Source organism: Triturus cristatus, chromosome 4_2 (genome assembly GCF_964204655.1).
Source record: "Triturus cristatus chromosome 4_2, aTriCri1.1, whole genome shotgun sequence".
Taxonomy (NCBI): domain Eukaryota; kingdom Metazoa; phylum Chordata; class Amphibia; order Caudata; family Salamandridae; genus Triturus; species Triturus cristatus.
The window spans coordinates 329,395,895-329,422,644 of NC_140586.1; the positions used below are offsets into that span (position 1 = coordinate 329,395,895).

The window sequence follows — 26,750 nt, forward strand, 5'->3', positions numbered from 1 at the left end:
ATTTTTCTAAAACTGATGTGGTGTCCTTTTGTAGTGTTTTGACTGTATTACTGTGTGTAATGTACACATGCTTTACACATTGCCTCTGAGATAAGCCTGACTGCTCATGCCAAGCTACCAAGGGGGTGAGCTGGGGTTATTTTAGGAGTGTAATTCCCCCTTACCCTGACTACAAGGAAGGCTCCCTACTTGGACAGGGTACAAACCTGCCAACCAGAGACCCCCATTTCTAACAACCTGGAAGAAAATTCTTTACTATTTGGACACCACACATGCTTTTGGCTGGGAAGAAGCCTGGAACCTGCCCTGATCTCCATTTGGAATGACCTAAAAGCTACAGTGGATAAAGCAGGAGCGGCAGCACTCATTGCCTTGGATCTGGCAACAGCATTCAACCCCATACATCAATACGTTTTTACTGAGCAGAATAAATGATATGGGGATGAAAAGAAATATCCTTGACTCACTCAACTCCTACCTTAAAGACAAGTCAGGCATAATCTCTAGCCCCGGTTCTCCTCCACAATATACAAAATTGAAAGATGAGTTTCAACAGAATAAATTATCTAACTCAATTTGAATGACAATTCTAACACTGGATAAACAAAATGACCTTTGCTTCACAATACGGGATGACTGCCTCAAAGTAACCGACAAATTGATTTTGTTTTTTTTAAGCAAATTTTATTGGGGTATTACAGATCATGCATCACATTTACAGTAGTATATTGTACTTACAAGATCATCTCTAAACTAATGCTGATGCAGTTTCATCACTATTTCCCACACAGTAATAAACATTTCCATCCCCCATGAGTCAGTACATAGCCATACATGTGTCATCAATGACCATCGTGTCTGAGTGCACAGAAGCAGGGCATTAGAAAGCAGGTGGTTAGTACTTATATGTGAGATTAACCCCTGCTACGCGCCAAGTATATCCAGAGTATTTATAGAAGTGTGGAGGGCGTCAATGTGAAGCTAATGTCGGTGACCTAGTAGGTGTGGCTAAAGGAGTGTCGGATTCTGGAATGATTGAACTAATCACCAGTGTGTCCGAAGCCTAGGCTGGATCTAATGTGCCAACCCCGGGTCTGGCTTCCTTCAGGAGTAATCTCCCCTCACAACTCACCCATTTCTCCATTTCCCTCCTCCATGCAGTTACCCGCCCCCCCGTGGCTTCCAATTCTCCGTGATTTCACACATGACCAGGATAAACACCAGATCCTGCAATTTGCTTGTGACCTTAGTTTTAGATGTATGTGGAAACCAGCCCAGGAGAAAGTGGCCCAGGGAGTGAGGAATCTCTTTCTCAATGGCAGCTGCAATAGTAGTAATTTCCTTCCAAAAACCGCGGATCGAAGGGCATGACCAAAACATTTGTAGAATATGAGCTTACTCTTCCCCACCTCTAGCGCAGGCTGCATCAGCCAGGTAGAAGTATCTACTAATGCGCTCTGGAGTTAAGTATGATCTATGGAGGACATAATAATTGATTAACTTGAAGCGTGCATTTCTGGATATTTTCAGGGTTCTCTCTAGGATAATGTCCCTGTTTCTAGCAGTTATAGGGACTCCCAGATCTTCCTCCCATTGTAATCACAAGTGTTCCAGCGGCTGCTGAAGATCTCCCGTATTGCTTTATATTGGCATGAGACCTCCTTTAGGTGCCAGCAGAGATGGCCATATATTGGCAGCTTCTAAGTGTGCTCGGTTTGGAGGGGTCCATGCCCCAATGTTTCCTCAGTGCTGTTGTGAGTGCCTGGTGTAGAAGGAAGTGGCCCTGTGGCAGATCGAATTCTGCTCAGAACTTCTCAAATAGGAGCATTTCGAAGTCCCTAAACAAGTACCCCATCTTTGTCGGACATGCCGCCATCCAGCAATCAAGAATTCCCACCATCCGCCATGGGGCAGGTCACTCAGCATGGAGAGGTAGGTCAGGAGAGTATGGAATTTTGCTATGCATTTTTAGAAAGTATCTTTTCCAGGATCTAGCAATCACGTGGAATTTTTGGGTATCTCTGGCAGTGGAACGTCTCACTTTCAGCAACGTCTTAGTGAAGTTGGTAAGTGTTGCTGCAAATGGGTTTGGGGACTTGGTCGGATCTCGTCTGTTCGCCATCCACTGAACTAGCCAGTGAATCTGGGCTGCTAAATAATAAGTCTCAAAGCCAGGGACTGCCATTGCCCCGGTTGCCGTTGAGTGCTGCATCGTAGTCAGTGCCACTCGCCTATGGCCCGCACCCCATATGAAGACAATTATTAAGAAGTCAATGTCTCTGAATAGTGCTAACAGGATCCAGACCTGGATTGCTGTGAAGAAATATAGGAGGCCAAGTAGTGCCACCATCTTTAGGCGTGCGATTTGGCCTGCCATATGAGAGCAGTAATGTTTTCCAAAAGTCCATATTAGAGCGAATGTCCTACGTTGCCTTCTAGAAGATCAGGGTGATCATGGTAAACCTTGACACCCAGGTAAGCCGAGCAGCGGGGGCACCCATTGTAGGTGTGCTAGTACTTCAAGTAGGTCTCCACATGGTGCAGTGGGAAGGATCCTGGACCTCTGCCAATTAACTTTTGAGCCAGACAATAGCCTGAGGTTTTCTTTTTTTTTAATATGATATTACACGGGCGTGTGCTTAGCCCACATACCACTATAAACACCACATAATCATCTTTTCATCTTGTCGCTATGTGATATTTCGATACGTTTTAGTGTCAGCATCTAATTGCATGTGGTGCAATGCTAGCCCTGACGTTTTAGGACTACTGTTTCTATTTACAGTGCTAAGATGGCGACCGTCCTTTGTTTAAAAAAAGTCCTATTTCGATTACCTTTTTTTTTTTTTTTTTTTTTTAATTTTCATCAAGCAAAGAAACAAAAAATATTATAGGTACAATACAAATGTACAAACTTCTCAATTCTAGATTCGGAGGTAGAGAGTACAGATGTGCAAATACTCAAAGTTACCGATACACAATTCAAAGAAATACTATACACACAAAAAAAACACAACAAAAAAAAAATCTTTCCCTATACCATTCTGAAATATATGCCCAGACCTCCCTCCCCCGTGCCTTACAACGTACCCCTCTACACGCATACAGGGCCTTTTCCTGGTTGTATATTCCCAACAGTCTAGACAGCCACATCTGAAAGTTTGGGGGTTCCGCATCTTTCCAGCGTGCGGTTAAGAGTATCCTATACACTGCTGCCCCTATAAATAGGGTATATGTTTGTTTCCTAACCAGGCCCAGGGAGCTATCATATCCTAGAATCATTAGGGTTGGTGTCATCACCAAAAGCTGCCCGAATAATTCACCATGAAACCTTGATATCTTTTTCAATAGATCTGTCAACTTGCTACAGTCATATAGCATATGCTTAAGATCAGCCGACCCTTCCCCACATCTAGGACATTTATCATCATTTCTCTTTCCCCAGCTATGCAATTTTGCCGGAGTATAGTATATATTATAAACCGTTTTATAAAGTTGGGCCTTCAAATTAGTACTTAATAAAATATGCCTGGATAGGGCGAGAGACATATCAATATCCACGTCCGGATTATTTAGTTTGCTGGCCCAGGCTGTCTCATTCTTGTTTAAACCATCCGGAACTTTTTCCAATAAACACTTATAAAGTATACCGATCCTGCTTCTTTCTTTCTTACTCAATATTTCAACTAGTGGTATGTTGTCACCAACCATCTCCGCAGATCGGTTTATTGTTATACAGCTCATTATTTGAAGATACTTTATATAATGAACACCTGGTAGACCATACCTCTGTTAAAGCTCTGTAAAAGATATAACATCTTGTTGGTCACAGATATCCACAATTATATTTATACCTTTTTCCCCCACCTTTTACTAACTACGTCTCCTGATAATATAGCAAGCATTGGCATATCCCATAATGGGGTATACCTATTTAACTTGGGAATCTCTATCATTTTGGTCACACATTTCCAAACTTTCCAAACTCCCTGAATTGTCTGTAACTTTGTACGTTTATAAAACCCTCGCTCCATATATCTTAAACATAGCTTCCTATACAATTTTCCCATTGATAACTCAAAGGTTGATGGTATTCTAACACCTATATTCAATATATCAGTGCTAACGGATGAGAATAGTGGTACCATCTGTTGCAAAAAAGCAGCATAATAATAAAGCCTAATATTTGGTACTAATAAGCCACCTCTATATAAAGGTAACAACAAATATTGTAAAGAACGCCTTATTTTTCCATACTGCCACATAAATCCTGATATTATAGCCTCGATCCGCTTCATAATTGATTCATCAATAGCTAATGGTATGGAACGGAAAAGATAGAGCAGCTTGGGAAGTACATTCATTTTTATATAGTTACCACGCCCTATAAGTGTTAAGTGTAGGTTATTAACCCGCCGGAGATCCTTTCCAATCGAATCAACTAGGGGCTTTTAATTTAATTCCATAATATCCTTAATGTTGGCGCAGATGCAGACCCCTAAATACGTTGCTCTGTCGGTTCTCCTGATATCATTAAATATTAGATTTTGTGTACAAACAATGATCGTTTTCCCTTTATTCAATGTGTAACCTGATAATGCTCCAAATTCTTCTGATAACTGCTCTATCTCTTGAATGGCTTCAGTAGGGTGGCTCGTAATTACTGCTACATCATCCGCATATGCGAATATCTTACTTTCTAATTCCCCCGTTCTCACTGGAATAATTTTCTCACTAGCCATCAACTTCGTCAACAGAGGTTCAAAGTACAGGGCAAAAAGTATAGGAGAACAGGGGCACCCCTGCCTCGTTCCTCTGGAGATATAGATATTCCCTGATTCCAAACCCATAAGTTGGATTCGTGCTGTAGGTTTGTCATACATTGCTCTTATGGCTCTAATAATATTGGGGCCAAGTCCTTTATATCGAAGTACCTCCCAAAGAAACACCCATGACACCCTATCAAATGCTTTTTCCGCATCATGGAGGATCGTGGCCATCGGCCTTCCCCCTGCCTCCATGATGTCAAAAAGCGTAATTGCCCTGCGAACATGGTCCGTCGTATCCCGTCCAGGGACAAACCCATGCTGCCAGGGGTAGACCAAGGAACCCATGATCCTCCCTAACCGATTAGCCAAGATCTTAGAATACAGTTTATTATCCGAATTTATCAGAGAGATTGGGCGGTATGAAGACGGGGCGTCAGCAGGCTTTCCCTTTTTAGGGAATACTATAATATCCGTTTCTTTCCATTAATCTGGAGGGACCCCATTATACTGTATGCCCAAAAATAAATCTAGCATTAGGGGGGTGGTAACTTCATTCAATAATCTATAAATCTCCAGGGGTAATCGGTCTGAGCCAGGGGCCTTACCTGCTGCTAATTCATTCAGTGCTGAATCTACTTCTTCCTTAGTTATTTCTTTTTCAAGTTCCACTCTCTCGCCTTCCCCTAATTTCCCCACTAAATCTATTTCCGCTATTTTATTCAGTAGTACTTCGACTTCTTGTATTTTTTCCCCCTCTTCCTTATTCTTATAAAGTCTCTGATAGTATTCTTGAAATTCATTAACAATCCCCACTGCGTCTGAAATAATACTATCTCCCTGCTTGATATTATTAATTAAATTCTGAGTCTGTCTCTGCCAAGTGATAAAAGCCAATCTTCTTCCTACAGCCTCTCCATTTTCAAAAGCTTTATTTCCTATTAAATAGGATTTCTCTGCAGCTTCTTTAGCCAAATAGCTATTAGCTTCAGCTTTTAGAATCATTATTTGCTGATGTGTTTCAGGTGCCCTTCTTCCATCTGCTATCTCCCTTATATGTTTTTCCTCAACCTGTATAAGTTGGCACATTAGTGCCTCCTTTCTATCTGCTTGCGCTTTTCTCTCCGCTGCTACAAAACTCACAGTCTCCCCCCGAAGTGTAGATTTAAAAGAATCCCAAACCGTGTTGCGACTAGCACTGAATCTGTTACAATTAAAAAATTCTGACGCCCATACTTTAATATAGTCGACATACTTGGAGTTAACCAAGAGTCTTTTATCAAAAGACCATCTACTTCTTTTTATTTTTGTATGGCCATGTAGTTCCAACGTAATAATCAGGGGATTGTGATCAGATATTACCTTCGGGAGTTTTTTAATAACTGCATCCCTAACCAAACTCCTAGAAATAAAAAAATAATCGATCCTCACATACTTGCTATGCGGATAAGAGAAATAGGTATAGCCAGCATCCTGGGGCTTCTTAATTTTCCATACGTCCTCTAAACCGTGTGTTTCTTTTAAACATGTTAATGCACTAAAAACTTTCGGCTTCCTACCCCCATAACACGTCTTACCTAACCCATGTAAAGGATCATTAACCGGGTCTATGGATATGTTGAAATCGCCGCATAAAATTAGGGGGGTTGGCCAACCCACTAGTTCGATTTCCAGCACCTCCAATACCGCTGGATCATCTTGATTAGATGCATATATAGTGCCTATTGTAACCCCAGCCTCCATTTCAACCAGAGCCCATCTGCCCATATGATCGGCTGCCTTTCTTTTAACCAATCCCAGTGCAGGTTTCATCAAAATAGCCACTCCTCTAATCTTAGAGGTCTGAGACGAACAAACCATGGTCTTATAGCCCAAGATGTCGATAAGGCTTCTGCTGGCCCACGGGATATGTGTCTCCTGGAGACATACTATATCGTAATCAAACAATCTAATATAGTTATGCAGACGCTCTCTCTTAGCCCTATCGTTCATCCCAGCTACATTAATCGTACAAATCGTTACTCTCCCCATAATTTCACCTTGAATTGTCCCACCTTACTGTTTTTCCAATTCTTCCCAAATTTAATATACTGTGTTATATAGCTACTGATCCTCACTACCTCAATCCTTATTTTCTCCAAAAACTTAATTTTATTAAATCGCACTCTTAAAGAAGCACTTTCTTTGACAATTTCCCCCCCCCATTCTCAACCCCACCTCTCCCGGACCCCCCACCCCACTCACCTACTCCAACCCCCCACCCTCTCCCCATCCCCCCACCCATTTGGTGAAGCACAGACAAAGTCTGTGTATGATAGTCGCTGAGCACAATTCGAAAGCCCATCCAACAGTATGACCCATTTCCTATACCTTTCTCACAAATTAAGGTGAAGATAAATATCTCACATAGATACAGTAGTCAGGCAGGCATGCCACCCTAATATACTCTCCTGTCTCCACCCCAAAATTATCTACAAGCTATCTAAAAACTCCTTAGCTTTTATCTCTGATGAAAAAAAATAAGTTTGGTCCCCCCACTATAACCTTGAGTCTTGCTGGGTTGTTCAGATAGGCCTGGGCATTCTTATCTTGAAATGGTTTAATCAGCTGGCGAAGACGCCAGCGCCTTTCTACCGTAGCATGACAGTAATCAGGGCGTACAAAGTATGAGATATCTCCTCTTACTCTCTTTGACTCTGGTCTAGCCTTCTCGTATATCAGCTGCCGTAATAGATAATTACCCACATAGACCAAGACTGCCCTTGGGAAGGCTCCCTCCCTCCCGGGTTGTTTCTGCACAAAGGGGAATCGGTGCACACGTTGTACTTCAGTATGCCAATTCCAGTCTTTTAACTCCGGGAGAGTATCCTTAAACAAGGTCAACATATATTCCCGAATATCCCCCCCTTCGACCCCCTCGGGAATGCCTAGTACTCGAAGGTTGTTTCGCTGCTGGCGATTCTCAAACTCTTCCAGTTTCCAGTTTATGTCGATCAACTGTGCTTCATGGGATTCATTTTTCTTCAGGGTAGTAGATATCTCTTCCTCTGCTGTTAGAATTCGCGACTCCATCTCCGTTACCCGTGCCCCTATTGCACTGCAAGTCTTGGACAGCTTTCTTGCCACACCCTGATATTTTCTTAGGGCGATCTGCACCTTACGCCCCCCATGCGCGTCTCCTCCCTATGCATAGTTATAGCTTGCAAAATGGCATCTAACGATGGGGGTGTAGGGCTAACACCCGGAATCTCCCTATTTAGACCAATAAATTGCGTTGGGGAACTATAGTCCCAATCCAACTCCTCCTCACCAGCTCGCTTTTTCAGCCTCCTTATAGTCTTTAGGCCAGTTCCGGCATCACAGTTTTTCCCCGATCCCTCACTGTCGTTGCTCTCCTCTTGACTGCTGCTGGAAATAGATGGGATTCCTGACTGCGTATCTGACCAGTCTCCTTCATCCGAAAGAGAGAAGAAAATATCACTGTGTACTTTTTCCCCATGATCCTTGCCTTGCTCACATAATTTATCCACTGGAGACCCCCCTGCTGTGCCGTGGGCCCAGATGTCCCTGAGGTTTTGTAACATCGCCCTGGTCCTGTCCAGATCCTCCTCAATATTGCAGAGGAAGACCAGTAGGTCATCTGCATATAGTGCTATGTGGTGATGGTGGCCCTTAATGGATAATCCCCGATACATGTGTGCCATTCCTGCTTTGCTAGCCAAAGGCTCCATGGTCAGTGCAAAAAGCAGGGTGGACAGAAGGCAGTCCTGTCTTGTTCCGCGATCCACCGGGTATCTGCAGATATAACCTTCCCTGTGCGGATTCTAGTAGTCAGATATGTATATAGTAAATTTGTCCAGGTCAGGAAGTTGCTGTCCAGTCCCATATGCAACATCACCTCATAATCATAATGCCCTTCCAGGCTATTGAATGCCTTTTCTAAGTCAACAGCATATATTGCAGAGCTCACTCGGTCATAGTCTCTGGCTTCTAGTATGGACAGTAGCCTCCTGATATTGATGGCTGTGTTATGGCCAGCTATGAATCCGGACTGATCCAGGTGTATTAGTTTAGTCATAAGAGGTAGTAGTCTGGTCGCTAGTATCCTACTTTTATAATGAATGTTTAACACTGAAAGTGGCCTATATGCTGTGTGATCATATACCAGTTTTCCTGGCTTCAGAATGGGGGCATTAAGCGCTTCACAAGCGCTTGGTAGACACCCGGAGTCCTTGGCCGTAGCATAGGAGCCCACCAGTCTGGGCGGCAATTCAACAGAGTAGGTAGCGTAGAACTCCGCTGGAAATCCGTCCATTCCGGGAGTCTTATTTTGTGCCATATTTTTCATTGCACTCTTTATCTCCTGTGGGGTGATATCTTTGCCCCGCTCCTCTGCCTCTTCGTCCCCAAGGCATGGGAGGTGCAGTCCACCGAGGTAGGCCTGCGTTGCTATGTTGTCTTGCGCTGCAACACTTCTATAGAGTGCAGAGTAATATTAAATCCCTCCTGGGAGTATATTCAGTCAACTCCTCTGACTGCAAGGTCAACTATGGGCGAGCCACTTTTGGTCAGGTTGGCTAGCCAGGAGAGATCCCAACTTGTCCTGCCCTGCTTGCATTCGGTCCATGTCCTGTTTAAAGTCAAAGCATCACAGCCATTCTGTCTGAGCATTGTTGCAGGATTTTTTTCCTCCAAAATACTCTTAATTAAGTGAGCGGACATAATCTCATTATCACTGGTAATACAGTGTCAACGAGTAACAAGAGATTACTGAAATTACTCCGATTACTCTGGCATAATTAAAATTACTCCCACGCCTACACAAATCCTGTATGATCCATGGAAAATCGTGCAATTATGCACAATATATGGAAATATGTGAAACTTACAGTGCGGTCTAGTGTTGTTCAAATACCACACTCCCATTCTTTTTGCCATCTCCTTTGATATGTGAATAATCTGCAGAATTAAAAAATATGCAGAATAATCTGCAGAATTAAAAAATATGCAGCTGACAACTCACTACTATTATCAACGCGCCTCTAACCACGGCCATCTTTCCCGATGCCTAGAAACATGCAGAGGTCAGACTCCTCCTCAAGAATCAGTCATCAGACCGTAACGATCTCTAGAACTACTGTCCCATCTCCCTGCTACCTTTCCCTGCCAATGTCCTGGAGACAGCCATCAACCTCCAACTCACCAAACACCTACTAGGCCCCTCCCAATCAGGATTCAAAAGCAACCACAACACAGAGACAGCTCTGATCACCGCAACAGACAACATCGGCACCCTACTCAACAGAGGAGAATCAGCTGCACTGATCCTACTTGATTTCTCTGCTGCTTTTAACACGGTCTCCCACCACACACTCATTGATCGCCTATGCCAGATTGGTATAACAGACAACATGCTCAGATGGATAGCATTCATTCGCAAAAGAAGCACACAAAATGTCCACCTCCCTCCCTTCACATTGCAAGCCAAGCACACCATCTGCGGCAGTCCCCGAGGCTCATCCATCAGCCCAACACTATTCTACATATACATGACACCACTCGCAGACATAGCTGACTGCACAATTTCAACATAATCTCCTATGCCGATGACACTCCGCTCATCCTATTGATCTCTGCCAAACCCACCTCAACAAGGTCTAACTTCCACAATTGAATGAAGAACATTTCAGCATGAAAGAAAGACAACCACCTAAAGCTCAACACGGACAAGAAGGAAGTTCTCTTCTTTGGCAAATACACCGTCCTCTGTAACAACTCCTGGTGGCCATCGGATCTTGGATCCATCCCCAAGCCGAAAGACCATGCCTGCAACCTTGGCATTATCCTAGACAGCAAACTCTCCATGAAACGTCAGGTCAACGCCATCTCCTAAGCATGCTTCCACATGCTCCGCAAAATCTTCACCTGCCTACCCATTGCCACCAGGAAGAAGGTAACACATGCCCTTATTACCAGCCGACTGGACTACGGCAACACACTCTATGAAGGCACCACCACCAAATTCATGCCAAGACTCCAGAAGATCCTGAACGCAGCCACCAGCCTGACATTCAACCTGCCCAAGAGAACCCATATTACCCAGCACCTGAAAGACCTCCACTGGCTCCCGGTCCAGAAAAGATGCCATTTCAAGCTCCTGACTTATGCCTACAAAGCCTTCCACGATCAAGGACCCGCCTACTTGAACCACCTTCTGAACTTCCACCGGCCCCCCAAGAACCTCTCCTCTGCACACCTTGCCCTTGCACTGATCCCTCGTATACGCTTCTGCCATGTTGGAGGACGCTCCTTCTCCTTTCTCACCTCCAAAGCCTGAAACACCTTCCCCATTCATCTCCGCACCTTGCCCCTGCTGACCGATTCAGGAAGGGGCTCAAGACCCGACTCTTCAAATGAGGCCTACAGCAAGCACCTGGATGCCCTCTCGGGTGACATGCTGCGCTTTACAAAAAGTGATTGATTGATTGATGCACCTGTTTAGTACAAAATGCATTATCCATGGCCCACTGGGTGTAAAACATAGTTGCTGACATTAAGCGGCACTAAGTTTACCAGGTGGTGAGCAGGGAGAGACAAAATAAGTAGAAAAACATGGTTTATTCTCAGCATATTCAAAGTAAAAATGAAAAAAAAATATTTAACAATACTTGATATCATTTGAAAAAGAACACAAATTATTTAAAATATTAACATACCTTGCAGGGAATGTGTAAAATGCACTTTTGTTGTACAAGTTGTCCAAGAAAGAAAAATGCATTATTCTGCCCACTTCTCGATCTGACTATGATAGGTTTCAAAATATCCTTCAATTCAGAGGCAAGGCTTTCAGGAGCACTGAACCCAATAGGATGAAGAGTCTCCTCTAACTCTCTCCATCCACTACACTTTTCGCCATGTTTGTGTGTTTTCTTTTGTTTGATGTATAATAATTTCGCTCTGATAAACGTATGCCTTTCTTCCTCTTAAAAAACCTTTGGGACAGCATGCTGGTCATCATAATGCAAACTGCAGATGACAGGATGGAACTTCAAAAAGATCATTTTGATTACTTTGTAGACTCTTAAGGTGGGAAAGAACCATTTATACACATGAAATGTGCTATGGATTTTTTTGTTGTAAAAGTAACAAGGTGATGGAAGGAATACCTGAAATAATCTCAGCCAATGGCGATCGTTGGGAGCCGCGTTCTAGGGCTGGCTTGGCAGTCCAGGCTGGACTGTTCCGATTGCAGCAGGACTAAGACTGATTTGTATATGGCTGGTCTCTGTCTAGAGTGGCATAGAGGGCAAACAATGATGCCCTTGAATGTGGCCATGAGTATCCAAGTACAGAAGAACACCACCCATCACTTTTTTGTTTTTCCTCATGGATTTTCTTGTGATATAATAGGAGTATGTTTGACCTGGTGTATCCTGGTGTGTCAACACCACCCATGTACCAAATGTAGTCTATCTAGGACACATGGGTTTTATGACAGGAGTGTCCTGAACCTTACCCAGTGGCAAAGGCTGCACACTTAAGGAAAGGATGTCATTTGTAAACCTGGCGTTCTCTGTAACCAATTTCTTTTTCACTGGTTCCCATCGGCCTCATATTGCAAGCATCCCCGTGAAGATCTGAGCACAACTGGTAAACTCATTACAGATAAGTATGATGTTTCCATATGTCATAATGGTGTCCCAGGAACACGGATTTATGATGAATTTATAGGTCATATGGGCAGACAAGTTACACAGGAATGAGTACAAAGGAATTCTTATTTTTCGCAGAGATTGTGCACACTACTACAAGAGATGGTTGTTGCATTTGTTATTCCTAACTTATTTAAGATTTAAATTCGGACCCTCGAAAAGCTAGATCTCTGCCACCAATATATTTTTCTGATGTGTGATAGCCATTCATATTTGTGGGGCTTAGGCCTTAGTTATGAGTTGAGAAGAGTGGTATTTCCGTAGTTAACTGGTGTGGTAACAGAACCCAGTTTTACCAACCAGAAAATTGTTATGGAAAGAGGCTGCATCGCAGCCTGGACCCATAGTCCTGTCCTCCTCTGACCCTTAAGCATGGCATGGGGGAACATGTATATCCCCCTTCCTAAACTACAGTATCCACTAACCAGTGCCACCCTCCCCACCGTCCTCCCTCCTCTACCGGCCTAGCAGCAGTTCCCTCACTCACATTTGGCACCTGCTCAGAGCAGAGCTCTGAGCTGGTGGTAAATGTAAGTGATAATCCTCATAGAAAAGGAACATACTTACTGAATTCCACTTAGTAAAAAAATGCCTCCCCAGTTATTCCCCATTCCACACTCATGGTACTGTTGAGGTATTACTGCACTGTGCTAGGTTTTTATGGGTGTAGGTTTGCCACCTAGTTAGTACTGTGCACCTCGTGATCAGGGCAAAAGAGGGGACTTCCTTGCGATGCGTTATGGAATGCCATGTAAATATCTTACAACAACAGAGGTTGAAAGTAATACGATAACAGTTAACTTTTTTCACCACTAGTCTACAATATTTTATATGCTTAATAGTATTATTAGTAGTAGTGATAATATTAACAACAATAATTATGCGAGAAATAATAGCTTTGGCCAATTCTGTAACTCACAGCATCAGGCAAATTGTCTCTTTGGCCATAATTATGGGACCTTTGTGTTGTTAACGTTATGCCCATAGATTCCTACATGAACCCACGAAGCTATAATTCTAGCTTCGATGCAATAACACACCATCATATGATCATGTTATGCTTATATTTTAGTCATATCACATGAGATGAGTGAGCCACATGGGGCACACCACTGGCTTCCACAGTAGAGTAAAGTGTACCTTTGCAGCAGTGTGACCAATCTCCACAGCAATGTCAGCCGCAGAATTCCCCAGTCCAACCACGAGCACTCGTTTGCCTTCATACCCTTTTGGGGTCTTATATTCCCGGCTATGGCAACACAGACCTTTAAAGTTGTTTATCCCTGCAGTAAAAGAGATGGAAATTACAATATGGATTCAATTATTGTGTTAAAAAGAACCACATTAGTAAAGTACTGGCCAAGCAAGTATTTCCATGAACATGCCGACGTATTGCAATGTTTTCATACAGTTAAAATGAGGCACACAATTAATAAAGTACAGCTTTTGCTCCAGGGTAAAAAAAAAAACATGAGAGGAAAGGGAAGCAGAGAAATAAAGGACAGCTGCCCCCGAAAGCACTGCGCTAACTAGTAACTAGGCCGTTCAAATAGCGCCTTCATACCAGACAGACCAACCTTATATTCTATGTTCATTGAATCACATACCTTTACTCTTATTAATGCTAGAGCAACTGATCTTGCTCACTAGCGTTTGGAGGCACAGACCTAGCATGAAATGAAGTGTGCCATCATTCCCACGGGCTGAAGCTCACTCACTCTCCAGGGAAACAGAACACCACCCTAAAAGTGGGGGGAGGCCGTGGATTCCTCTGCCTCTACTTAAGTGATTCTGCAAGCTATCAACATTCCCATTTTAAATTGCGAAGGAACAATGCTGATGTGGGTGCGGAGATTGAACTATTGCACCAGGGGTGGTGCAATGTGGTGGGAAGAGTTTCAGAACTTCAGAACGCCATTCGTGAACTTCGAACAACAATACCTCAATTGGCTGGATCCTCGCAGAGTGAATGGGGGATGCAGAAGGGTGGGCGTGGTTGAATACTTTCTGCTTTATGGGTTTCTCATGGGCGAACAAGCTGCATTCTGAACAGTTCATCATATCCTGGCTCCTCTCCACGATTGACCCAGAATACTGGTCTTCATGCCCAGCAAGCCTTGCTGCCCAGACCCCCGTCTCCCCCAGGATGCCTCCAGGGCCATCCATCGTTAAGCTCTTAAATGACAAGGACTGTGATAGTATTCTCAAGGAAGAATGTGGAATCCACAAATTATAATTTTCCCAGACTACCATGGAAGAATCTAAAAGCATCACCCTGCTTTAGTGTAACTGTAACCTGCTTCGGCCATGTTTTCTTGATCCTGCTATCCTAACCCAGAGCATGTGCCTATAGCTCAACGATAGACATGCTACACCCTGGTGCACAAGAAGCGAAAGTTGAAAACCAGCATGCTCAACAAATCTATTCACATTTTGGTACTCATGAAGGCCATCTACTAATTATCCTTAGATCAGCGAGGCCCAGTTATTTGCAATAAATGTATTAACTTTTATTAGACTACATATTGCAATTAGGAGTTTGACAGCTAACACTAGGCTCGCTCAGTTTTCTTCCAATAGATATCATCAGGTCAAACCTGCTGAAATTAATTAGGCAAAAAATATCTTATAAATATTGGGACATGCAAAGTGTGGTGCGTTAAGCACAAAGTCAGCATGTTATTTCCATTTGTGGGTACAAACTCCAAATTGGGAGCTATTCATCAGATCTGATAAAATCTGGCCCAGCGGAGTCTGACTTTCTTAGATCCAATTAGTTTCAGTCCAAACACCGGGCCACTTTGTGGTGAGGGCCCATATGTGCCGGAGAGTATGTATTTGAGCTCTGCGTTGTGCTGGGGGGCCCAGATCCATTGCTTATGAATGTCCACTTTCCACTTTTCAGTAGGTCTGATATTTTAACACAAGTTTCTACCTCTTTGTTGTCTCTGCAGGATAGTGATGTAGGCTGTGTTTTAAATGCTTACCCTGTCAAGACTAGACTGAACCCAATTAATACTTTTTCACATATACCAACATTTTCGTTGTGCCTTGAGGTGGAAGCAGGAATCTGACCAGTTATTGGTTTTCTGTTAAAGCAAAAGGTTTCAATTCCCACCATTAGAGTCTGCAATCCTCCCATTTTACCCATGAAGAAACTAGCTAAAGAAATGTATCTTTTTGTATCAGATTTGCATGGTATTAATGCTGTTGTAATGCCCCATTCCCTCTTGTGCAGAATCCAGCTACCAATCCGTCATGTATCCCTTCCTCTACCACATTGTTCAGTACTGTTGATTTGTGTTCTACTACTTTTCCCATCCTATACATCCTGAAAGTCAGTTCCTTGTCGAGTTCTCTTACGGTGACTGTCTAATGGCATTGGCTACACGGAGACCCATTGCTACTGTCCATAAGCACTTAAGAAAGAGTTGGACAACCCATTCTTTCCAGGTTCAGTTGCATCATTTTTAATATTTTGTCAGTTGCCTCTAACTTCTTGGACCAATGCAAATGTGATTCCCAGTACATGCTAATTGAATTAGCTAATGAAAGACACAAAGCCTCTAGAGAAACATTGAAACTTTGTCTACCTGGTGTTCGATAGGTAGGACACAAAATCTCTAATGGATAAAGACACCAGTCAGCTAATCGCACTAAACATGTCCATATGCTACTCCGACTCTTCGCTGTGTCACAGGAATGCACTCTTTAGGGGATGGCTGGGTATTGTTGTCAGTGGATGTTCGATTATGCTATAACTGTGAAACCATTACAAGATATTGTGAATAAGGACACCCCAGAACCTTTGTCCTGATCCACGAAAGCAGAGCAAACCTTTTTTTCTTTGAAAAATGCTTTGTCATCTGTCCCTTCTTTCGGCTTATCCAACTATGCAAAACCTTTTTCTGGCTATGAAAGAATTTATCCTCGGGGTAGTGGTGCAAGACCATGGTACTAAAAATAAACTGATTGCCTATTAATCTTTTGCTCTTAATGTTGTGGTGGCAGGGATACCACCTTGTTTGTCTGCCACCTTTTCGAAGTGCCTAAAAACATTGTTCTTTGGTCAACTCTTCCTGTTGCACTTCATTCATTGTATCACAAAACAATTTCTATTCGATGAATTCACTCATTCACAACTCCCACTCCACTGTCCATACACTTCACACGTATCCTAATAATACTCCTAAGATAGGCCCATCAATCAATTATAAAAATCTGTTAAATAACACATTTAATAAAAGCAGTTGGTTGTACAGTTGTGTAAAAACAATTCATATAAAAACTTTTTTAAATTAAAAATAATCCTAGAATTAATCTCAAATTCTTATACAGTGTAATGTCAAAGGCATTAAAAAGAGAAACAATAAACGTGACAAATATATATCATCAAAAGTGTGTTAATCTGACTGGATCAATGTCACATAACCCTGTAAACTATGTAATACATAGACTTCAAAGTTCCTCGAACCACAAATGACCACCTGAGGAAGCTCCTTGTTGATTTCATTGATACACCCCTACCTAACGATGAACTTGTAAGTTACTTTGATTGTTCTTATCTCAGAAACAGAGAAAGAAAATTGGTTGCTGGATATGCATTTTGCTCCCTATATGAAGTTGCTAAGAGTTGATGTCTACCACAAGTGTATTTGCGAAGGGGCTTAAATAATTCACTTGTTTTCTGAATGACCAAAATACATATATTTGTAACTAACTTCATCAATCAATCAATCGTCTTATAAAGTGAAACTACTTACCCGTAAGGATCTCAAAGGTGGTGTGGTTCAGAGCCAGGTCTTGAGGTCCCTCCTAAATTGAGGCAGTGATGGTTATTGCCTGAGGTGGAGAGGCAGGGTGTTCCAGGTCTTTGCTGTGAGGTAGGAGAAGGCTCTACCTTCGGCCATGGTCTTGTGGATACGTGGGACGGAGGCCAGGGATAGTTCAGAGGAGAAGAGGTCTCTGATAGGTACGTGGACTGCGAGGCTGTGGTTAAGGTACGCAGGCCTCATGTCATGTAGGGCTTTGTAGATGTGTGTAAAGAGCTTGAAGGTGATTCTGTTGTTGACTAGGAGCCAGTGGAGGTCTTCAGGTGGCCGGTGATGTGGCAGCGTTGGGGATGTTGAGGATGAGTCTGACGGAGGCGTTCTGAATGTTCTGCAGTTTCTTGAGGAGTTTCTAGGTGATGCCGGCATAGAGTGCGTTGCCGTACTCGATTCAAAGTATGCATAAGGATACAGAGGGGGTTCTTACATTCTAAGGGTACTCCTATCAAAATAGGTTGTATCTAAAGGGATAGCTCATTGCCCGCCAACTGCCAAAGAAAGTAGCAAATTATATGTTTGCTGCCCACCAATATACCCACAACGAAGTATCTAAAGCTCATGCTCTTCCTGACAGCACTGATAAAAAGATTTTTTATCCCTGGAATATGATGCTCACCCTACAATATCTTGCTTGCATAGAAGTGTAAGCACCCAAATATGAAAGGTAGACTTGGACAACGTAGAGTGTCATAGGTATCCAGATTGTTTGTGACGTGAAAAGGATAGTAAAATTATTGCTCTCAAAATACTGTTTTCAAATTTGGCCCATGTTTGACAGCTAACACTAGGCTCGCCCAGTTTTCTCCCAATAGATAACATCAGGTCAAACCTGCTGAAATTAATTAGGCAAAAAATATCTTATAAATATTGGGACATGCAAAGTGGGGTGCGTTAAGCACAAAGTCAGCATGTTATTTCCATGTGTGGGTACAAACTCCAAATTGGGAGCTATTTATCAGACCTGATAAAATCTGACCCAGCGGAGTCTGAGTTTCTTAGGTCCAATTAGTTTCAGTCCAAATACCGGGCCACTTTGTGGTGAGGGCCCATATGTGCAGCAGAGTATGTATTTGAGCTCTGTGTTGTGCTGGGGGGCCCAGATCCATTGCTTATGAATGTCCACTTTTCACTTTTCAGTAGGTGTGATATTTTAACACAAGTTTCTACCTCTTTGTTGTCTCTGCAGGATAGTGATGTAGGCTGTGTTTTAAATGCTTACCCTGTCAAGACTAGACTGAACCCAATGAATACGTTTCCACATATACCAACATTTTCGTTGTGCCTTGAGGTGGAAGCAGGAATCTGACCAGTTATTGGTTTTCTGTTAAAGCAAAAGGTTTCAATTCCCACCATTAGAGTCTGTAATCCTCCCATTTTACCCATGAAGAAACTAGCTAAAGAAATGTATCTTTTTGTATCAGATTTGCATGGTATTAATGCTGTTGTAATGCCCCATTTCCTCGTGTGCAGAATCCAGCTACCAATCCGTCATGTATCCCTTCCTCTACCACATTGTTCAGTACTGTTGATTTGTGTTCTACTACTTTTCCCATCCTATACATCCTGAAAGTCAGTTCCTTTTCGAGTTCTCTTTCGGTGACTGTCAAATGGCATTGGCTACACCGAGACCCATTGCTACTGTCCATAAGCACTTAAGAAAGAGTTAGACAACCCATTCTTTCCAGGTTCAGTTGCATCATTTTTTATATTTTGTCAGTTGCCTCTAACTTCTTGGACCAATGCAAATGTGATTCCCAGTACATGCTAATTGAATTAGCTAATGAAAGACACAAAGCCTCTAGAGAAACATTGAAACTTTGTCTACCTGGTGTTCGATAGGTAGGACACAAAATCTCTAATGGATAAAGACACCAGTCAGCTAATCGCACTAAACATGTCCATATGCTACTCCGACTCTTCGCTGTGTCACAGGAATGCACTCTTTCGGGGATGGCTGGATATTGTTGTCAGTGGATGTTCGATTATGCTATAACTGTGAAACCATTACAAGATATTGTGAATAAGGACACCCCAGAACCTTTGTCCTGATCCACGAAAGTAGAGCAAACCTTTTTTTCTTTGAAAAATGCTTTGTCATCTGTCCCTTCTTTCGGCTTATCCAACTATGCAAAACCTTTTTCTGGCTATGAAAGAATTTATCCTCGGGGTAGTGGTGCAAGACCATGGTACTAAAAATAAACTGATTGCCTATTAATCTTTTGCTCTTAATGTTGTGGTGGCAGGGATACCACCTTGTTTGTCTGCCACCTTTTCGAAGTGCCTAAAAACATTGTTCTTTGGTCAACTCTTCCTGTTGTACTTCATTCATTGTATCACAAAACAATTTCTCTTCGATGAATTCACTCATTCACAACTCCCACTCCACTGTCCATACACTTCACACGTACCCTAATAATACTCTTAAGATAGGCCCATCAATCAATTATAAAAATCTGTTAAATAACACATTTAATAAAAGCAGTTGGTTGTACAGTTGTGTAAAAAACAATTCATATAAAAACCTTTTTAAATTAAAAATAATCCTAGAATTAATCTCAAATTCTTATACAGTGTAATGTCAAAGGCATTAAAAAGAGAAACAATAAACGTGACAAATATATATCATCAAAAGTGTGTTAATCTGACTGGATCAATGTCACATAAGCCTGTAAACTATGTAATACATAGACTTCAAAGTTCCTCGAACCACAAATGACCACCTGAGGAAGCTCCTTGTTGATTTCATTGATACACCCCTACCTAACGATGAACTTGTAAGTTACTTTGATTGTTCTTATCTCAGAGACAGAGAAAGAAAATTGGTTGCTGGATATGCATTTTGCTCCCTATATGAAGTTGCTAAGAGTTGATGTCTACCACAAGTGTATTTGCGAAGGGGCTTAAATAATTCACTTGTTTTCTGAATGACCAAAATACATATATTTGTAACTAACTTCAATCAAAAGAGACATAAATTAGAGCAATATATCATGAAAACAGGGGACGGGATTAAGTCCTCATTTCATCTGAATAAACACATCTATTCCTGATTAGTTTGAGCAGAGATCAAACTCTTTTTGAGCATATAATCTACTGTACATAACAGATAAACTGGAATTAGATGGTAAAGTCGACGTTTCGGTCTTGGGTGGTGTCAATCCGTCAGACCATCTTCAGGACAATAATTGCATAAAAGAAGACTCTTAGAGGACTTTACCATCTAATTCCAGTTTATCTGTTATGTACAGTAGATTATATGCTCAAAAAGAGTTTGATCTCTGCTCAAACTAATCAGGAATAGATGTGTTTATTCAGATGAAATGAGGACTTAATCCCGTCCCCTGTTTTCATGATATATTGCTCTAATTTATGTCTCTTTTGTACTCTTTTTACTTTGGATGAAACTATAAAAATTATTGTGTTTAAATCACAAAAAAGAACCCCCGTGTGTGTTGTTGTCATTATATGTCTATGATGTTCAGATCATTGGATTGATTTCACAGTGGTGTTATTTCATCTTAACATGTTTATTGATTCAAATCATTGAAATTTATAAATAATAGATCACTCTAAAACAAAATCCCTTGTTGGCACATTTACCCTCTCGCATTTATTTAAATGCAATCACAGAAATGGTGGCTGACTCTAGAAGGCCACCATCACTGTGATGGCAGCGAATCGTAGTGGGTCACAAATTGTGACCTACCTCATTAATATTCATGAGGTAGTTCTATTTGCGGCCCACTATGAAGGACTATTTAAGGGTAGAGGTTAAATAACCCATTTGAACATTAGTAATAGTGATCACATGATAGTGTTACGCAAAAAAATCGCTTTTTGGTAACTGCAAATACTATTGTTTGTACATCTGTTTCTTCTTCTATCACTACTCATCACTTTCTGCCTTTAATTCTCTTTCTGAATCTGGTCTCCACCCCTGCCTGCAGCATGTGAATCGAATTGTCGCTTCAAATGTCCGGTTTCCTTTTTACCTTCTTTTTCCTCATTGCTCACTCTATCACTGTCTTATTAAGCTTTGAACTCCCTTTTGGCATTCTCCACATTCCTTCAAAATTACCTCTGAAATTTAAATTCTTTATAAACCCTCCTTGTGTGGTCCATATTCAAGTTTCTCTACATCACTACTTGGATTCTCTTCAGTCTCTCCTGCAGTGTGATTTTTACCTGCTAATTTTACTGAAACTGCCTTCCTATATTTTACTTATATTATTACTTCTGCTCATGATGTTAATTTCCATTCCTTCTCATTCTTCTTGACATTGTCCACCATTCTTTTCTTTGTGCATCTGTTTCTGTCCCTGTGTATCTTGGTCCTTTCATTAAAATGTCTATTTTCTAACCTTTCTCCCCACGCTTATTCAATTACCGTAGATGTTCCTTTTTCCATTATATCCTTCTTTTCTATAGTGTCCCGAAAGGTCTGCCCTTTTCCCCGGTTTCTTTTCATTTTATGACCTGGCTGGGCTAAGTTTGTGCTTAGATTTACTGCCCTAAAACCTGCTATATAACAGATGAATGTAGCCTTTATGATCCACAAACATGTTATGGCAAGCCACATGTAGGGGGAAGAGTAGGACTAGGTGAACAATTTTGTACGATTGTATATGATGCTCATACAGTATTGAGTACAAAAATGCCACCAATCTACAATGTGTGGGAACTACAGAACTCACCAGGGAAGGATTTCAGTGGCAGGTTGACCTCAAAGTGGTGACCAGAGCACACCAGGACGGCATCAAACACGTGTAACTCCTGCTTTCTGTCTGTCTCGGTGACTATGTCCCACTGCCCAGTGGTATCGAAATCTGCATGCCTCCTTACACAGCATACTTTTGTCTGAAAGGAAATTCCAACAGTACAAGATAAACATTTTTTTTTAACAGAACTCCCAAATGGTCATCAATTGGCTGAGAGGGAATACAATTTGGTCCAAATTCCCCAAACATTTACCCGCAAATATAAATATAACTATAGTTCATTATTTAAAAACAAAAAAAAGATTTTCCAGACTCATAAAAATGATGATCGAATTGTTGGGCATGTCACCCAACAAGCACTGTTGTCTATTAAAAGTAGGCTAATGACGAGTAAAAGCTCAGAACTGAGTGCTCCTGCACAAATGCAGGACTAACTTCAGTGGTGTTCATTGCCATCAACACATGGCCCCTCTCCCAGGTCGTTCTCGGCCCTAGGGACCTCCACCTCACTGGGGGCAGGCCTGTGAAAGTTAAAGGAGGAGGGGTCCCCCCTCCTGGAGCCAATAATGGCCATGGGGAACCTGCTGTGTCCTGGGGTGCCCACCCCCAGGACATAGTTGTTTGCTGTAATTAGGTGAGAAGTTTGACAGCTCCCGCCGAGTCAGAGCAAACACTCTGCTTTCAGCAAGCGTGACTGATGAAATGCTCTCGCTTGCGGAGAGCAGATGTTTTGTTTGTTTCCCCGGCCGCTGTCAAGCTGGCAGTGAAACAGACAAAACAATTGCTCTCACAGACATGAAGCTGCATGTTTAGCAGCTCCCTGTCTGTGAGAGCAATGCTGGCTCCCACAGGAGGGGGTGCTGGCAGGGACCGTGGGGGTCTGAGGCTCCCCCCGCAATCCCAAGGTAAAGTGCAGAGCGAGGCAAGATAAAAGTGAGAAATGAGCAGAAAGAAGCAGAATAAAGGTCAGAAATGGTCAGAAAGAGGCAGAATAAGGTGAGAAATGAGCAGAATGAGGCAAGATAGAGATGAGAAATGAGCAATGGGAGAAAGTTGGGATAAAGGGGATACTAGGAGACTGTGATATAGGGGAAGGGACAGTAAAACGTGGACAAAAAAGCCATGAGGTGAAATAAAGACTAGACAGGGTTGGTATTCAGCAACCCTGATATTTAGCATAGGCACCACTTAAAAAATTTGGATCAGGCACTTATTTGTTTAGAATTCAAGCTCTGAACATTTACACACAAAGTAGTAATTTTTCTCAGTGACAAGGACTGCTATGGCAATGTGTGTGTTTTTGTGACCCCAAAAATGTTTTACTTTTGGCAACAATGTTTTTTTAGATTGACAAGGGCTCTGCAACTTCCATGACAATACAATTTTGCAAACACCATGACAAAGCAAAACAAGCATTGGCAAAACCATGAGGCTGCTAGCCAATGCCAGATCCATGAGCTATGCCACTGCATTCCACAAAATGTAACACCTGCAGCCATTTGCATCAGTGGCTTCACATTAACAAAGGTGCCGCTATGCAATACAGCTGTCTTTGTGAATGTAAAACAGCCCATTCATTATGTACAATTGAGCACTGCAATTCAAAATTTCCATTATAAGCTAGAATGCATAATTTGGAAGTTCTAGTAAGTTGCAAGGGATCGGTGCATGAAAAGGCCATTAACTGCTTTGTGACCCACAAGGGAACACACAAATGTTTTGCATCCCACATTTGCAAAGCATTGAATGGTTACAACCTGCCTAAGAGAGGATGGCACATTTCTGACAGCTTACTGGTGTGTACCACTGACTACAGATTGTAGTCAGTACCCCTTAAGGAATATGGGTCAGAATGCTACCACACTGCATATTCAACTAATTAGGTATATTGTTCTTTGCAAGTCTACATCACTGCATTCACTTAAGTGCATCACGAGGCTTACTTCTGATTGCTCCCACATAAATATTGATAAAGCCAGCCACATGATCCACATTGCAGATGAAGGTTAGAAGTCTCATCGGTTCACTGGGAAAAGTTAGCCAGATTCCTTAGGTGTGATCTGTTTATAGTGAAATGTTATGATAAAGCAAGAAAGTCTTACTTATTGTATATGAGTTAAAAGCAGTAGGTTGATAATGGTGGATTGATATCACACTGTGCTAAAAGCTGTACACAGTTATTGTGTTACATGGAATCTCGCATATTACAGAACTGGGCAGGATTTTGATGCTGGTGAGCCACCTGAACAAACCACAGGGATAGACAATCTGGTAATTCTTATTAGGCTCTAGTAGAAAGTTGATGTCGTTTTTAAAACTGCATTTTGTATATAATTGTAATTTTATCATGGGACACCTGATGGTTGCCTTGTTGAACCAACACAGTAGGTATGAGTTGGTTAGACGTGGGTGTAACTCAAATTAGCTGTTGACAGGGTTCATTGAGTTGGCACACTCATACTTGTCCATTGGCTAGGTTGGCTTTAAGAATGAAACATCACTGGCAACGTTTTTGCCAACACAAATCCAACAAGCAAACTGGTGGACATCTTGAAAACTAGCAAACCCTTGCAAGTAGGGCACCACCCTGTCTCTGCAGGTCCTCTGGCTGGCACCACCGGCTTGCAGGAAAAGGGCTTCTGAGGCCACAGCTGTGGCTTCATCTTCCTCTCATGGGGAATTACGGGATCTGTTCAGTCTGCAGGAGCCTCAGACTTGGAAGGGAAGGTTAGCCTGCATGGTGTCAGGAGCCCTGGCCTGTGGAGACCAGGCTTCCAAGGCAAAAGCCATGACTTTGCCCACCTCTCATTGTGGATTACTGGAACTGTTCAGCCTGCATGACCTGTTATGGTATCATAGACCGGTCATTGCTCGATATTGAGTGGCTGAATGCCACTTGTCCCTCTTAGAAGTTGAACACTGACCACTGAGGTTTATGTAACTATTTAGCATGGAGGATTCTTCATTGTTAGCAGAATAAACCAGAGAAATCACTTAACCAACTAACAACAACCATGCACCACCACCAGAATCGCGAAAGAGTTATCAATACTTTCCGTATCCAGGCTGGATGAGGTTTTCTGTATTGAGTCAATTAAGAACCAGCCTCCACTTAAGCTGGTTCCCTTCTGTTGAGTTTCAGCTTTACGATCATACTCCCCAGGGAACCCAAAAACTTTGGTTTCCTCAAAGCTGCTCGGCGGTCATGGGAAGAACGCAGCTGGATTGCTAGTCAGCATAGTTTATGGTTGAAAGTATGACAGTATCTAATCATCTTTAAACCTCCGACTTTCGTTCTTGATTAATGAAATATTCTTGACAAATGCTTTTGATTTGGTTCGTCTTACACTGGTCCAGGAATTTATCTCTAGTGGAACAGTAAAAATGCTCCCAGCGCCCCTCTTAATTTTGGTCCCAGTTCCGAAAACCAAAGAAATAGAACCGGAGTCCAATTTTATTATTCCTAGCGGAAGTATTCACTTGACCAGTGTGCTTTGAGCTTTTTCCCAGGTAAACGCTTCAGTCCCCCAGGACAGCCAGCCATGAGCATCAGGGGGTGCCGAGAGGCAGGCTCTGGGATAGGCATACCATGTCTCACGGCGGACCACTACCTCGATCCCAAGACTGAACTACGAGTTGTTTTATCAGCAGCATCTTTAAAATACACTATTGAAGGAGAAATTACCTCAGCTTCTGGCACCAGACTTGCCTGCCAAAGAATCTTCGTTAAAAGACTTAAAGTGTACTCATTCCAAGTACAGGGCCTTGAACAAGTCCTGTATTGTCATTTTGTATCAATACCTCCCCAAGTCAGGAGTGGGTTATTTATGCGCCTTCTGCCTTCCTTGGATGTGGTAGCCGTTCTCAGGCTCCCTTTTGGAATCGAACCCAGATTCCTTATTATCAGTGGTCACCATGGTAGGCACAGAAAGCACCATTGAAAATTAATAGGGCATACTTCGATCGGAATGTGTCATCGCCATCACAGCGATGTGGGAAGATCGGCCTGAGGTTATCTCGAGTCACTAAAGCAACTGTGTAAGCCCAGATTGGTCTTAGACTGCTAAATGCATGCATACGAGGAGGTAAACTCATTGGCATCTACTAGCTCTAGAATTATCAAAGTAATACAAATAACAGATGGAGCAATCAGCGGAACCATAACTGATTCAATGAACCATTTTCAGTTTCACTGAAAGCCATGGGCTTGGCTTATGAGAAAAGCATATGCTAATAGCAGGGACCACCAGGTAGTTACACTTGCTGGATGGGAGGAGGAGCTGCGTGCCTGTCCCAGAATAACCTTTACACCTCTCTGGAGCCTGCTGTGGGAAAACCCTTTCCTGGGCATTTGTTGAAGGAATGGGCAGTTGCATGGCACTAGTGAGTCCAAAATGCTCTGCGACGACGGAAGGGAAGGCAGGCCAAGGAACAGCCTGAGCGACATGCAGGAGTGCTGGTCTGGACAGTGGTGACAGCCCATGGAATAGTCATTCCAAGCTGCTGCAGAAATGAGTTGGGCATAGGAGGGCGACGGCATGGCATGCAGGTCCCGGACTACCAGGCGGCATCCGGGATGAGCTCCACCTGACCTCTTCCACTCTGGTCAGGCCACTCGGTAAGAGCAAGCTGCTAGGCTGCATGGCCTCTGCTCTATTGAGTTTGGAGGCCTCCCCGAAAGGCAGGCCCTCAAGTCAGTCGGTCCCAGGTGGGGTGCTTGAAACA

At 42.5% G+C, this 26,750-nt stretch overlaps 1 protein-coding gene across 6 annotated transcripts in view; it reads right to left on the bottom strand.

Moving 5' to 3' along the window:
- LOC146833815 (dimethylaniline monooxygenase [N-oxide-forming] 2-like) overlaps positions 1–26,750 on the bottom strand; it is a 540,028-nt gene that overhangs the window by 218,995 nt on the left and 294,283 nt on the right. For all 6 annotated transcript variants that reach the window (XM_085601702.1, XM_085601705.1, XM_085601701.1 and 3 more), the window contains 2 exons: positions 22,002–22,164; positions 13,619–13,761 (listed from right to left, as the gene is read on the bottom strand). In XM_085601702.1, coding sequence (XP_085457828.1) covers positions 13,619–13,761; positions 22,002–22,164 — 306 coding nt within the window. The remainder of the gene's footprint in view (positions 1–13,618; positions 13,762–22,001; positions 22,165–26,750) is intronic.